Below are 15479 nucleotides of genomic sequence, written 5' to 3' on the forward strand. Positions count from 1 at the left end.
ACCAAGAATATAGGAACAGAAGTGGAAGGTCAGCATCTTATTAAATGCATTTTTCTTTCAAATTGTGCCGTATTATAAATGTAACGGTTTTCCATTCTAATCACTATCCGCATTGATCCAAGATATTCCAAAAATTCTGTTTGTTAAATCAGAGTTATTAAAATTGCTTTTACGTTGTAACTTTGAGTCACTTAATGAACACACAACAACGACAAAGATATAATATACTTTTAAAAATCTCTTTGTTAATTAAGAGTTATTTAAAATTGTGTTTGTATAGTAATTCTCCTAATCAACACACAACCAGAACGACAGAAATACAAGATACCCGGGATTTAGAAAATATCTTTGCCAAATCAGAGTTACTTAAAGTTATGTTTATATGGTAATTGACAGATACTTAATGAACACACAACAGTGATAGGAACGCAAGGTATTTCAAGCTACTTAAAGTCGTGTTTACTTAATAATTGCTAGACTCCTAATCAACACACAACCAGAATGACAAAATTCAAAATATTTAGTAAAAGCTTCGATCTGTTTCAAAATATCAACTTATAAACATGGAACAATCATTTCGTAAATGATCAAACATACACATAAGCTTCATATCTTTGCTTTACTATAGATGTCTGGTACAGATAAGCAGAAGAAGCTATAATTTTGATTCTTTTCGGAATGTAACAATACTTCAATGTTTTCAGAGCATGCAGTTGTATCTCTCAATCAGATATATATATATATAGAAAGCCAACAGCAAAACTGAATTTGAAGTCTCCAAACTTTCACAACACACGAATTGATTAGTTAAACAAATAACTTCTCATAAAAAGTTAACATTGCCTTCAAAAAACATAACATCTTAACTCCCTCATTTCTGGGAGGGGGTTAATGACTTTCATGGTGGCTAACCTTAGTCTCCACTTTTTGGGAGGAAAGGAGTGATTATTTGAATGAAAACTATGTTATCGACAGAGAAAGTTAGAACTTTAAAAAACTTGTAGATATACACTGAATTGAAGGATTATGAAAACTACTTGTGGATCTTTATGTAACTGTTAAAGTTACTGAATTAACGTGTAGGTTTTGCAGCTATGTTTGTTGGACAAAGCTTCTCATTATAAATTTCAGAGTGTTATTTTATGTTCAAAGTATATGTTATGTCTGCAATATTATTCAAATGTTTAACAGCTTGAATTTTAATTTTGTATGTTAAAGTTTAGTCATATTATAACTGATAAAAGATATTTAAAAAAGTGCATAACCGATTGCGAGGAATTTGTTAAAGACCGTTAAAGACGATTGCTTAGAACACAACTGTTAGAAATTTGTTAATCAGAAAACCCTTTAACATCAAACAGTTAAAGATTCTTGTTCAAAATACAAGTGTTGGGGGAATATTAGTAAGAAAACCCTCGAAGTGCAAACCGTTAAATTCATCATTGGTGATTTTATGTTGATTTTAAAAAAATATATATTCCTTATCTAGTTCATTAGGGATTTTCAATATTTATAAAAGTGTATAATATAGTATTACAGCTACACTATGTTTCTCATATCCATTGTCAATGAAACATTTCGCTCACTCATGTAAAAGTTGTACACACAGTAATAATTGTCATTGTCAAATGGCGTATTTGGTTAGTGCTCTGACGGTCCCAGGCTGAAAAACTCTGGACTGAATAGAACACGTTGTCGGCAGTGGATATGGTAAATATAGTATGGTTGGAATACTGTTATTGGTCGTTCTCTTAATTCATGAGAAATTCTGTGGAACTAAATAAAGAATATAGTGTTAAATATAATTGTAAATATTTTGTATTTATAGTATGTCATGATATATACTATAGAAACACTTGACGATATTCTGTGTTGAGATAATGTTCTTTCGTCCGAAGATACTTAAGCTAGCCTTATACGATATTAGTAATTGCTTAAGATATGTACGATTAGTATTAAAACAATTATGAAAATCGTGACAACCATTGTGAAACCAAATAGTACACGGAAAACAAAACGCAAAACTATTGTTTTCTCTTTCCTGTTTTCCATTGTGACATTTGCATGCTGATGATTATCTACAATGTTTCTGTGTTTATTTCAGCCCAGTGAATCCCAGAACCACACTTTTAAGAGTAAAGTGTTCCGACGACCTCGGCCGTGTGACTTTTGTAGGCAAACTATTCACGAGCAAGGAAGTTGTTGTAGAGGTAAGTCGTTAGATGTCACTTTGTACCTAAAAATAGGTATTTAATCTACAAGTTAACGACTGTAAGAATCAACCAACTCTCACTTCAAAAGATAAGGCTTCTCCTTCACTATAACCCACCACATTTTACTAGAAAAAGAAAGCTTCTTTGCTGTTGCTCTATAATCCAGCATTGTTCATAGAGAAAGAAAGGGTTCTATGACACTATTCTATAACCCACCGCATTTCATTAAGAAAAAAAAAGCTTCTTTGCTGTTGCTCTATAATCCAGCACTGTTCATGGAGAAAGAAAGGGTTCTATGACACTATTCTATAACCCACCACATTTCATTAAGAAAAAAAAGCTTCTTTGCTGTTGCTCTATAATCCAGCACTGTTCATAGAGAAAGAAAGGGTTTTATGACACTATTCTATAACCCACTACATTTCATTAAGAAAAGAAAGCTTTTCTGCCTTTGCTCTATAATCCAGCACTGTTCATAGAGAAAGAAAGGCTTCCATGACACTATTCTATAACCCACCACATTTCATTAAGAGAGCTCTCGTTAATTCGTAACCTTGGTAAATAAGAACCTTGTATTAGAAAACTACTAATTTGTTTCGGTGAAGCGTCAGAATTTTATATATTAAAACAATAAAAATAAGTAAAATTAAATTGCATTTTGAGGAATGTTTTTCTTCAAATATTTAATGTGATTATAAGCGTTGACTTTCGTTTCTCTCAGTGGGTTCTCTTATGTGGAACTTTGCAAGATGAAGAATAGCCGTTGTTGCGTATTACGATTCATCCTCGGATGAGTCTCTGATTTACTGTGTTACGTACGTTAGGTATTACGATTTGAAATAACCAGAAATTTTAATTTTAATTTAGAAGTTAATGAAGTGTTAATATGTATTACATTTATGATATATGCCAACAATATTGATATACACAATTTTCTTTCTTAACACGAATATATTTTAATACACAAATAATAATACAATTTATAATAACTATTATTCCAATACTTATTAAGAATATTGTTTTTGAAAAAAAAATACAAACAAACAATATTCAGTCTTTTATCTGGCCTGGAGCTGAATATTTTATCAACGGTCCAGGTCTACGAGGTACAAATTACTTTTATGCTAATACACACACTTCACTAGCTCTATTCTTGTTTGGCCTAATGTGGTTTACAAGCTCACTTTTTACCTAGGAAGATATATAATGTTCTTGTGGAAATACTAACGTCCGAAGCTAATTCTCTGAAGTTGAACGGTTCGTAATGTTCGAAAGCTATAAACGTTCTTAATCAAATTTTGCAGTTTTTCAATTAATCAGTGATAATCACAATTATAGCTTCCGATGCTTATAGTATACTAACTGTAGCTGACAAACAGTATATAACTGTCTCTTTGCGTCTTGTAATGGCTTAGCTTTTAAATACCAATCACGCAAGGTTCTCGAAGTTCAACAATGTTTGCAAATACGAGAGTATTTTTGTAAACCATATATTGTTGACTCTTGCTCTCCAGAATCTTCTACAAATTTAGAGAACATGCGGGACTTGCGCAATACACATCCAATAATATACGTCACATATATAAAACATTATACTGAAACAAACGTAGGTATTGAAATAAATGTATATCAGTAACTCTATTACACAGTGCAGCCAGAGCATAAATATTTATTACGCTACTTAAGCCATAACTAGATTAGATTAAATCCTTAATTTTACGTGTTCTAGTCACATCTTTCTTTTAATAAGCTTCACCTGAAACTGTGTTATTGATTTAATCAGTTTAATAATGGATAAGACACCATGTTGTAGCGACCCTTTTGAGATGCTATGGGTATTAATAAAGAAATTATGTCTTTAAATATGGCGCTCCCTTTTTTACGGCTTTGTAACTTTAAACTCACGGCTTTCTGAACAAAACAAGTTCTCTTTACAGAAGTCAGAGTGCGGAGGTGTTCAAGCTATGAATACACCTACAAGTATGAAATTATTCAATATTTAAACAATTTTAATTTATATTTTACTTACAAAAGAACCAGTTAAGAATTTTTCGACGATTAATTATTATTATTTTTACCTAACTTCACTGTATGGAAAACCCTATTCTATCTATTTTCGAACATTTGTTTAGGGTAGTTTAACATAATTTAATTATTATATACACAAAACTTTGTTGCTGTATCATGAGGGAGAGTCCTCAGCTTAGGTTGTAGTTTATACAGTCAGTCAAATATTACTTAAATAATATAAGCTAAACTTTGCTGTCAGTTATAACATTCAAACAAAATTCAACCCAATATACACTGAAGGCAAATGAGTACCCACACTTTACATAGTAGACACATCCATCAAAACGCATACATGAAAAAAAAGTCAACTACCAGTAAAGTATGTAAAACGTAACTTGCTGTTTACTAACAACCTGATCAAATATACTTAATACTTTGTACATAGACGGATCAATAAACATTACTGATATTTTCTTTTTGTATTCTACTGTTTTTGTATTGGCTAGAGAATGAGAGAGCTAATACAAAGAAATAAAAAGTATTATTTTAATTCTAATCGTTTCGCTTAACAGTTCTTTCAAGAGTATCATACTCTGGTCTCATCACAACACATAGAGTAATTTTTCTGTATAAATACCCATTACAACAGTATTTCAATACGTACAGTGTTCTGGAAGCTCACACAGATTTTGAACGTTCTGTAGAGAAGTTCATAGTTAAAATTCTAACACTTGTATTAACAGATATCGTTGAACGTGTGTACAACCCTTTCCCTGAAGAAGATAAAAAAGGAAAACTTGTTTTCATACAGTTAGTTTTGGAGAAGTTCGAGATCAACACATTATGTATTACCGTATTTGACGTGAAAGTAAATATTTATATTTTCTGATTAATTAAAATGTTTTACTAAACCTTGCCAATAATAGCATGTACCATGGAGAAACGAATCCTGAGGTGCTCTACACTCATATCGTCATATTTCTCGGGAAACCAAGTTTACAAGAGACTTAAACCACCAACTCTAACTACAGTCATTGTTTTTAAGTGAAGAAAAATATTTTAAAACCCAGTGTTTATAAAATTCTGGTTTTGTTTTAAGCAAATAATTTAACAAATTAAATCAAATTAAATAAACTAATTTCTAGGACACAAATGATATTACTATTGACCTCAACAAAGTTATCTTTAACCTTATTGACGTTGAACTAAATGAACGTTATAAAAACCCTCCAGCTTAAGGTTTAAAGTTGTGCTTTTTCAAACTGAACAATAATTCGAACCAAGATAATTTTATAAGATGGGGTTAAAAAGGCATTAATTTGTATTCATTATCTAATCTATCTGATACATATATATATATATATATATATATATATATATACATATTTAAGCCAATATCTGTCTTTACGTCACATTCAACAATATGCATCTTCGCTTAGCAACAAAAGTATCACCTGATATTGTTGTTAGGCCAACAATTGTTTATTTAACTAATATCGGTTTAAGTTCAATATTTTTTACTACTATGATATACTATTGGTATTCTTTATTATTATTATTATGGTATTATTTAATTTCTGTAGTGAAACTTTATGTAAAAAAAAAATTAATGCTACAAATAAACCACCTTCCAACACCAGAATCTTTCCTTTTTTTTATTGGACACTCGGTGTTTCGCTTTACAGTTTCTCCAGGCAAAATATTTAGTGATAAAAGTTTGCCCTTTAAACGTTTAGTAACCGAAGTCCATCTTGAAATATTCGCCCCAAAATGTGCATTGAGCAATGTTCACTCTGAAATGTTTGGTGGACAATGTTCGATGTATTCTCTGAAACGTTTAGTAGTCAAAGTTTGATATGTAACATTTAGTCATCAATGTCCATCCTGAAACATTTGGTAGCCAACGATCACTCTGAGGCGTTTAGTGGCTAATGTCCACTCATGATCTTTAATCAACAATAATCATTCTTAAACGTGTGAGAACATTTGTCCACTTTGAAACGTTTAGTAATCAGTGTCTACTCTGAAACGTTCAGTGACAAAAATTTACTCCGAAAGAAATCGCAACCAACGCTTACACTAAATAATATTTCATTTTTTGTGACGGGATTTCAGGAAAACAACGACTGATTTTAAAAATATATATTTATTTTTCTTTTCTCAAAGTGTTATTGTTTTTCTTTTATGATTAAAAGTAAAGTTTTGTGAACAACGCTCACTATCAGAATGGCTAGGGTTCCCAAGGTTTTTCTACAAACGTTCAAACCATCATTTTTTTTTGTTGGGTACGTCAGGTAGTTTATTCATCTAATCTGTTTCCGAGTTTAACAAGGCAAGGTTTTTAAAAACTCGTCGTAAGTTGTCTGTTTTGTTTGTTTGTTTTTGAAATTCGCGCAAAGCTACACGAAGGCTATCTGCGCTAGCCGTCCCTAATTTAGTAGTGTAAGACTAGAGGGAAGGCACTTAGTCATCACCGCCCAACGCCAACTCCTGGACTAGTTTTTTGCCAACGAATAGTGGGATTGATCGTAACATATAACGCCCCTACGGCTGAAAGGCCGAGCATGTTTGGTGGGACGGGGATTCGAACCCGCAACCCTTAACCACCCGTCTGACCATGCTGGGCCTATTGTCTATTTTGAATTTTGCGCAAAAAATACACTAGGGCTATCTGCGCCAGTCGTCCATAATTTAGAAGTGTAAGACTAGAGGGAAGGCAGCTAGTCATCACTACCTACTGCAAACTCTTGGTCTACGCTTTCACTAACGAATAGTTGGATTGAGCACACATTATAACGCCTCCACAGCTGAGAGGGCGAGCGTGCTTGGGGAGACGGGGATTCGAAATCACTACCTACAGATTGCGAGTCGAGTGGCTAAGCCAGGCCATCGTCATAAATCCTGTATTTATAAGTGAATGTATTGACCAGTCAATAATCTACTGTATTTCATAAAACATAAAACTCGTTACGTTTTCTTGAAACCATGTGATTGGACGTAATTAATCAGACAAGAATTCGTGATGACGAGAAACTCACTTGAAGTAAAAATGTATTCTAAAGACAACTGGTTTGGGTATTAAAACTGTAATTAAAATAATGTACAGAACAATGTTTCGACCTTCTTAGGTCATCTTCAGGTTAAAATAAAAACACACACCTGAAGATGACCTAAGAAGGTTGAAACAATGATCTGTACTTTATTTTAATTAAAGTTTTAATAGCACACCCAATTGTCTTTAAAATACATTTTTACATTAAGTGGGTTTGCGTGACTGAAAATATTCAACGGTAAAGAATCCAGAATTATTCATAAAACAGAAACGTTCTAGAGACGTCTTAGAATTGTGTGTGAAGTCATCGTGTACCTATCAAACAGGTTCAGAAGTTGGGCGTACCTGTTGCTGGCTTATTTAAATCCTGTTGATTAACATGCTTTTTCATTTAATACGTTTATTTAGATAATTTGTTTATTGAATACCCACCCGTAGTTAAAACACATTCCATTTTCAGCAACCAACATATGTGTAAATATATATAAATCACACTAAATTTAATTTGTTTGTGTCAGTAGTATTTCTTTAGAAAAGTGTTTTGCTTTACTGTGAAGCAATACAAATTATCCACCGTTTAATGACCGCGTTTACTAATATAATCAATATTATTCTGCTTAGTGAATAATACCGAAGGTGACCTATTTTGAAACAGTGAGTGTGGCAGACGTCTAAAAAGGACTTGCATGAGGTTTGTTTCGAAATTCACGAAAAGCTACACGAGGGCTATCTGCGCTAGTCGTCCCTAATTTAGCAGTGTAAAACTAGAGGGAAGGAGGCTAATCATCACCGCTTGCCACAACTCTTGGGCTACTCTTTTACCAACTAATAGTGGACTTGACAGTAACTTATAATGTTCCCACGGCTGATAGGGCAAACATGTTTGATCTGACGGGGATTCGAACACACAGCCCTCAGATTAAGAGTCGAATGCCCTAACCATCTGGCCATGCCAGTATTAGGTTGATATAATTTTCTTAGTTTGAAATTTGTATTTTACAATCGGTCGACATATTTTCATTTCGTTTAAAGTCGTACTTTATTAGGTTAATATCATTTTCTTAGTTTTAAAATTTGTACTTTGCAATCAGTCGACACATTTTAATTCGTTTAAAGTCGTACTTTATTAGGTTAATATCATTTTCTTAGTTTAAAATTTGTATTTTGCAATCAGTCGACACATGTTCAATTCGTTTAAAGTCGTACTTTATTAAATTAATATCATTTTCTTAGTTTAAAATTTGTATTTTGCAATCGGTCGACATATTTTAAATTCATTTAAAGTCGTACTTTACTGAGTAATGGCAATATAATACTTTGAAAGATCAAATTTTTATTTTGATAAAATCTTTCGTGATTATATTGTACTTCGAGAGACAGTTTGAACAGGTCTTCTTAATTCATAGTGTAGAAATAGTTTTTATCAAGAGTGTAGTGATTTGTTCATGGTGTTATTTGATCTTCAGCTAAAATAAGGTATTTTTATGTAAGTTGTACAGTACTTTCTAGTAGAATATAATCTATTTAATCTATGAAGTCTTTATTAGAATTAGCTGCTATTCAGTATTCCAAGCATAGCTGTAATAGCGTTCATTAAGTCCTTGATTTTGAGTTAGTACTATGACAAAAAGTGATAGACTTTCTCTGATAGAAAGAGGAGATCTGTTTTTGTTTGTTTTTTAATTCCGCACAAAGTAACTCGAGGGCTATCTGCGCTAACCGTCTTTCAGTTAGCAGTGTGAGACAAGAGAGAGGGCAGCTAGTAATCACCATCCACCACCAACTTTTGGGCTACTCTTATACAAATGAATAGTAGGACTGACCGTAAATTATTAACGCCCCCACGGCTAAAGGGGGAACAAGCATGTTTGGTGTGACAAGAATTCGAACCCGCAACCCTCGGATTATGAGTCGAGCGCCTTAACCATCTTGCCATCTCGGGCGCGTCTGCAGACTTACAACGCAAAAAATCGTGTTTCGATACCAGTGGTGCGCAGATCACAGATAACCCCTTGTGTAACTTTGTGGTTAATTTCAAACAAACAAAAAAAAACACAAATAACTTGACCTTTGGGTAAGCGCCCTAACCATCTGGCTGTGCCGGACCGCAAATAAGCGTAGCAGATTCTTTTGAAACTGCGGATGTTCATAATTCATTCCAGTCACGTGACGTCACATCAACGTACAAACTGGGTCACTGTCCTGATTGACCTTGTAAGGTAATGGAACCACGTATTTGATTCTGGTGTTATCTCAATCTATCGTCTTCTACTGTTTCATCCTATAACTTCTTTTATCTTTTTATTCTTTCGAACTATTGCCTGGTATTGTTTCGTTCTATGTATTGTTTAATAATGTTATTGTTTAGTTCTATAATCTATTTCGTTGTAGTATTGTTTCAATTTATTACTTGTCGTTAGTTCCCTGCATAACATGTTGGATTCTATTATGTTTCGACGTATAACTTTGCTTTGTTTCATTCTACGACATTTTGGTCCTATTACCGTCTCATTCTATCACTTCGTTCTATAATATGTTTGATTCTTGTAACGTTTCAGAGTTTAACATATTTGATTCTGGAACTCTTAACTATATTTTAAGTCATAGTTTAGTGGCGACTTAAGACGGTAAAGAATCAGCGAAATGACAATCAGTATGTCTGTTTCACCTCACACGATTGGCATTTTGGAATTCCTAGAAAGCTATCATACGCTAAGATGTGAACTTGCGATTTTCAACGTATAGTAAATTACTATTTACCTGTACAGTTTCTCTCAGTAAGGTGTGGAACGTGTACGTGGGGACGAACAGCTGCCAACTCGTGACGTCTCGTGTTTCGTCACAACAAAGCGTATTTTTCCTTATACTGCTATGTAGGTGAATACATCGTGGGCGAGTATAAGTCTGCTAGTTGAAGCTATGTAGGTTTTAAGTAAAGTAACAGCCACAGCAGTTACAACAGCAAAAGGACTGTTTGTGTGCTTGGTGTATCAGTAAATAAGTTTGAAGCTTGACAACTATTAGTTAATTCCCAGTACCTTATCGATAGAAGACTTCTTGATCACTCCGAGACTTGTTGTCCTTTACTCCAAGCCACGTGGTATGTGAAACTTAAGATATGTCGCTGGTAGTGCAGTGGTCACATAAGTGTAGTAATAACTTTACTCCATAAATTATGTTTTAAGTCTCTAATGTCAAATCGAAGATGCTAGTAATGAAAAAAATGATCCAGTACATTAATAACATGTATGCATTAAAACAGATGTTACTATTATGGTGGCGCTGTGAATGAACGTAATTTAAATTTACATGCAAATTTGTACTTAGAATCCTGAGACTTAGTGTATTTTTTAAATATAGCATTGACAATATTTGTTTGGGGTTTTCTTGCTCGTGAATTGCTCAATTTGGATAGTGACCATACAACACAAACTAATGCTTACTGTTAACACTAGTTTTATAAGTTCGTGGTCATTCTCGAATGTAGAATAGTAGTCATACAAAACAAACTAATGTTTACTGTATATGTTTTATGTAAAATTTGTAATTTTTCTCTTATTTCCACTTCTTTATTGCTTCCTGTTACACTGCTCATATCTGATCGCTAAGTACTACAAGTAATTCTGAGTGTAACATTATTATTGGTTTCTTTTTCAGTTTGCAAGTATGTCTGCCACAAAGAATGTGAAGGAAGGGTAAGTACCTATATATATATATATACACTACATGTTTACAATATTTGTTTTGTTAAGCAGTACATATGTTCTCACGCTGTTAGTGTTTAACTACATGTGTAAATCTTTTTTCTTTTTCTGTTCACCGGTATGTATACACTCTTACTGTCAGTGTTTTGAAACAACATCGGAAATCTTCAGATTCTGATGACTGTTGAAAGGGTACTGCGAGCCTTCTTGCCCTAATAACTTGTGAAATAGTATTACAGATCTTTATATTCTGATTAAGACAATATGAATTATTAAATGTACAATGTGCAAAATGTTAACATACAAAAAGCAATTCTTTATGACTCATGAAACAGTATAATACATCTTTCGCGTGGGAAATGGTATTCTGAACGAAAGAAGATTGTGCAAGCAAAAAATTATAAGAGTTATAATTCTAGGAGCCTAGTGGTTAGCCTGCTCGGTTTGTGAATTCGAGGATTCATGGTTCGTTTCTTGTTGCTACAGAAACGAGTTCCATACTTTAAGGTCACGGGTACGCTACAATAGTGACGGTCGAATTCCATTTTCTGGGAAAAAAAAAAAAAGAATAGTAGCCCGGCGGTTAAGGCACTCGACACGTAATCCAAGGGTCGCGGATTCGAATCCTCGTCACACCAAACATGCTCGACTTTTTAGCCGTGGGAGCGTTATATAATACGGTGAATCCCACTATTCGTTGGTAAAAGAGCAACCCAAGAGTTGGCGGTGGGTGGTGATGACTAGCTACCTTCCCTCTAGTCTTACACTGCTAAATTAGAGACGGCTAGCGCAGATAGAACTCATGTAGCTTTGCGCGAAATTCAAACAAGAAGAATAGCAAAAGAGTTGACGGTGATTTGCTTTTGACTAGTTGCATTCTTTCTAGTCTATCAGTTTAAGAATTAGGGACGACTATGCGCAAATAACCATTCTATAACTTTACACAAAATTCTACAGTTAACCAACCACCCACCCAAATATTCACAACTTCTGTATTGCCATCTGTCGACCATTACAACAAGTTTGTCTTGTAGTCCTTCCAGGTATGTGAAAAACTATCATCTGTTGTGGCGGGCCTGGTATGTAATACTCAGGGCTACCGATTCATAATTTGCGGGTCGCGAGATCGAATGTCATTACGAAACATGCTCGCCATTTAAGTATAGAGTGTTATAATATAATATTAAATCCCACTATTTGGTTAAAGAACTCGAAAGTTAACGATAGATGGCGATGACAAGTTATATCCCGTCTAGTCAGTAAGTTCTAACTTATGGTCGGTTAGTCCATATAGCATTTGAATAACTTTACGTAAGCTTAACAAACAAACTGCTATGGTACTGATCATAACATACGTTGATCAAAGAAATAAATGGCCATTTTTCTGCCTTACTTGTACTATCTATCTCTGTGTGTAATAAAACCACTTTTTTGTTGGTAACACTCAAACTATGTGAGTAGTTAGAGCAATACTCGGATAAAAGCACGAATATAATGATATTTTAAATTAATATTTGTTAAGATTGGATTTCAAATATTATACGTAAAAGTGACTTAGTGGTACGATTTTTATATGGCAGTTTCACATTCAAATCCCAGTCGATTCGGATTTTACGTATAAATATATTTAAATGATCATGTTTACAGGAAGCTCTTTCATTACGACTGAAGATTAAATCAGGGATTTGATATATTGATCAACATTCGAATTAAAAGATGTCATGTTTATAGCATCAAGCGACATCTGCTTTTCATTATAGTTAAAATCTCCTGATGCCATCTATAAAATAAATTATAAATTAAAATTCTTAATAAAACTAAAAATAATTGAGAAACAGTGCAAGAAAGAAAGTGTCTTAGCAAAAGAAAGAAACATTAGATGGATGACACGACAAAAGCTTAGCAAAAAATTAGGATAATTGAAGCAGTGAGAAAACAACTGACACGGTCAAGTGAATGTCATGAACAAGTAAAACGAAGAGAAGAAACTGCAAGACACACAAACGGGTTTTTACAATCTCGTGCGTTGAACGGTAATTTCAGCTAATAGGACTTAGTATAATAATAATATATTGTTATGTCATAGCTATGTTTTTATTTCTGTTGTTACTAATTGTTTGAACTTAATAAATATACCTTGTTATGGCAGTCTTTTAATGGAGCACACGTAAAGATTTCCTATAGAACAGTTTGCGTAAAGAGAAATAGTATAGTAGGTAGGTTTTGTTCCTTTTTCTTTTAGTTCAAAGGTAGATTTTGTATTTACTATTGGATATTTCTTGCGTTACGCACAATCTGCTTATAGGGCGATACCTACAGGTAAAACGCATCGATACACTTGCTCACGTTTGGTAATTGAACCAACACTGCTATATGCGAACCAGTTTTTTTGTTGTTATGATTTTGATAAAATAAATATAAAAAGAGACGATCTAGAGTACACAGCATCCATAAAATATTAATATTGTAGGATTTTGTCTTCATATGGTATGTTTACCTGTTCCTTTCTTTCATCTGACTGTTCATTAAGGAAACTGTAGGGATTGTAGTAAATGTCATTTGGAACTTCGCTTTCAGTTTTCAATTTGAGATACCTTCCGTTTTGACTGAAGTGTGGTGATATTATTATATATGTATATATGTGAAAGGAATGCTCACGCAATTACATACATTACGTCACGATATATGTGTGTATGTATATACATTTTTCACATACTTGCTACTTTGTTTAAATAAAAAATAAATACGTGTGTACATAAGCATAGTCAGTGTCTCGGCCTAATTTACACAAATACAGATATACCGGAGGATAATTTTTTTTAATTTTTACATTCCTAAGAAAGCACCTGTTTGAAATTAACCCAAAACCTCCATTAGGGATGAATGGCAAAGAGTACCTTGTTTTAATGTCCTAACTGAACGTTTTTCTTCAAGACATGATAAAAAATTGTTGCTCTGCTTACTGCAGGTGAAAGTGTTTTTGCTTTGGTATTCGGAGTAATAAGCCACATATTATAGCTGTGAGAAAAGCAATTGCTTATTTCACCCATGTGTTAGGATTACAAAACCAGGTGTAGACCACAGTAGAAGAGTTTCTTTCCCTTTTCTCTTGATGTGCTGTGTTTAAAAAGCAGGTGTTAATCACAAGAGAAAAGTATTTTCTCCTTTGTTTTTGGTGTTTTATTGTACAAACAACAGATAGTACGTAAATGTATGTTTCGTCATATAAACACTTATATTTTTAGGAGGAAGTATTGTTTGGGAAACTCAATTGTATTTGGTTCAAGAGAGATGTGTTTTTGTTTCTTTATTTGACTTCTACGTGTGTATAAAACATACAAAAAAAATGAGTTGCTGATGAAACAGAATTCAATATTTGTTTGTTTGTAGTTAAGCACAAAAGTACACAATGGGCTATATGCTCCCTGCTAATCACGGGTGTCGAAACCCAATTTCTAGCTTTGTAAGTCCGCTGATATACCGCTATGCTGCTGGGGAAGGCCAGAGTTTGATCTATGTGATAAACTATTCTATGTTTATAGAAAGAAATAAAGTAAAAGAAATATTTCTAATATCGAAAAAACCAAAACATCTTTGACCATTTTCACACTTTCTCAATGTTCAGAGTTAAGAAACGTTATCAGTTTTGTGGGTGTAAATATAGTGTTTTGAGTTTTACAGAGAAATTAAAAGAAGTGGACTATAATTATTGTAATTTTCTTTGTTTCAAGAAGATTTTCACTGAAACAACTGCGATCTCTGCGATGTATTTTTTCCTAACCAATATTTACATTGTTGCATGGTCAGCACGAACCAATTATATTTTCTCAGAATGTAAGATGACATTAAGGTTTGGAATGGGATATACTTTTGGGACTACCCAGTAGTAGTCCAGGAGTAAGACTTGGAAGAAGATGTACTTTGTAAATGAAGCGAAGGATAGTATGTTGTTGGAGAGTTATGTTTGGGTATGATGTACTTTGGGAACAAAGTGTTGGATAGGATATATTTTAACAGTGAAGCTCGGTATAGGAGTACTTTGGGAGTGATTATAGGGATAAGATGTATTCCAAGAATGAGCTGAGGGATAGGGTATACTTAGAGAAAGGAACTGGGAATAAAATACGTCTTGAGAGTGGGTTTGAGGATATTATATACATTGAGGTTTCAGCTGAGGATAAGATGTAATGCTTCTGCAGTGAAGCTGGAAGTAAGTTGTATTTCAGAAGTGAGACAAGAGATAGGATGGAGTGAGGATAGGGATTGTGTCTACTTTGGAAGTAGACTGGAAGTAAGTTATGCATTATTATCTCTGTTTATTTTTCACTTCGTGTAATAAACATATAAACCTTGGGTTATGACATTGATTTTCTTTAATGATTTGGATATTACGAGATGGTAGAAGAGAGTAAGTCCAGAGGTTCCGCTTGCTATCATTCTCCTTGTCGTTGGTTTTAAATAATTACAACCACAGAAATACTAGAAAATGAAAAAAAAGAA

The 15479-nt window shown here is 33.5% G+C and overlaps 1 protein-coding gene across 1 annotated transcript in view; it reads left to right on the forward strand.

Moving 5' to 3' along the window:
- Positions 1-15479, forward strand: part of LOC143225765 (tensin-2-like) — a 228808-nt gene that overhangs the window by 136596 nt on the left and 76733 nt on the right. Inside the window, 2 exon segments of the mRNA XM_076455743.1 lie at positions 2105-2210; positions 10933-10970. Of these exon segments, the coding sequence (XP_076311858.1) occupies positions 2105-2210; positions 10933-10970 (144 nt within the window).

This window comes from Tachypleus tridentatus, chromosome 9 (assembly GCF_004210375.1).
Source record: "Tachypleus tridentatus isolate NWPU-2018 chromosome 9, ASM421037v1, whole genome shotgun sequence".
NCBI lineage: Eukaryota > Metazoa > Arthropoda > Merostomata > Xiphosura > Limulidae > Tachypleus > Tachypleus tridentatus.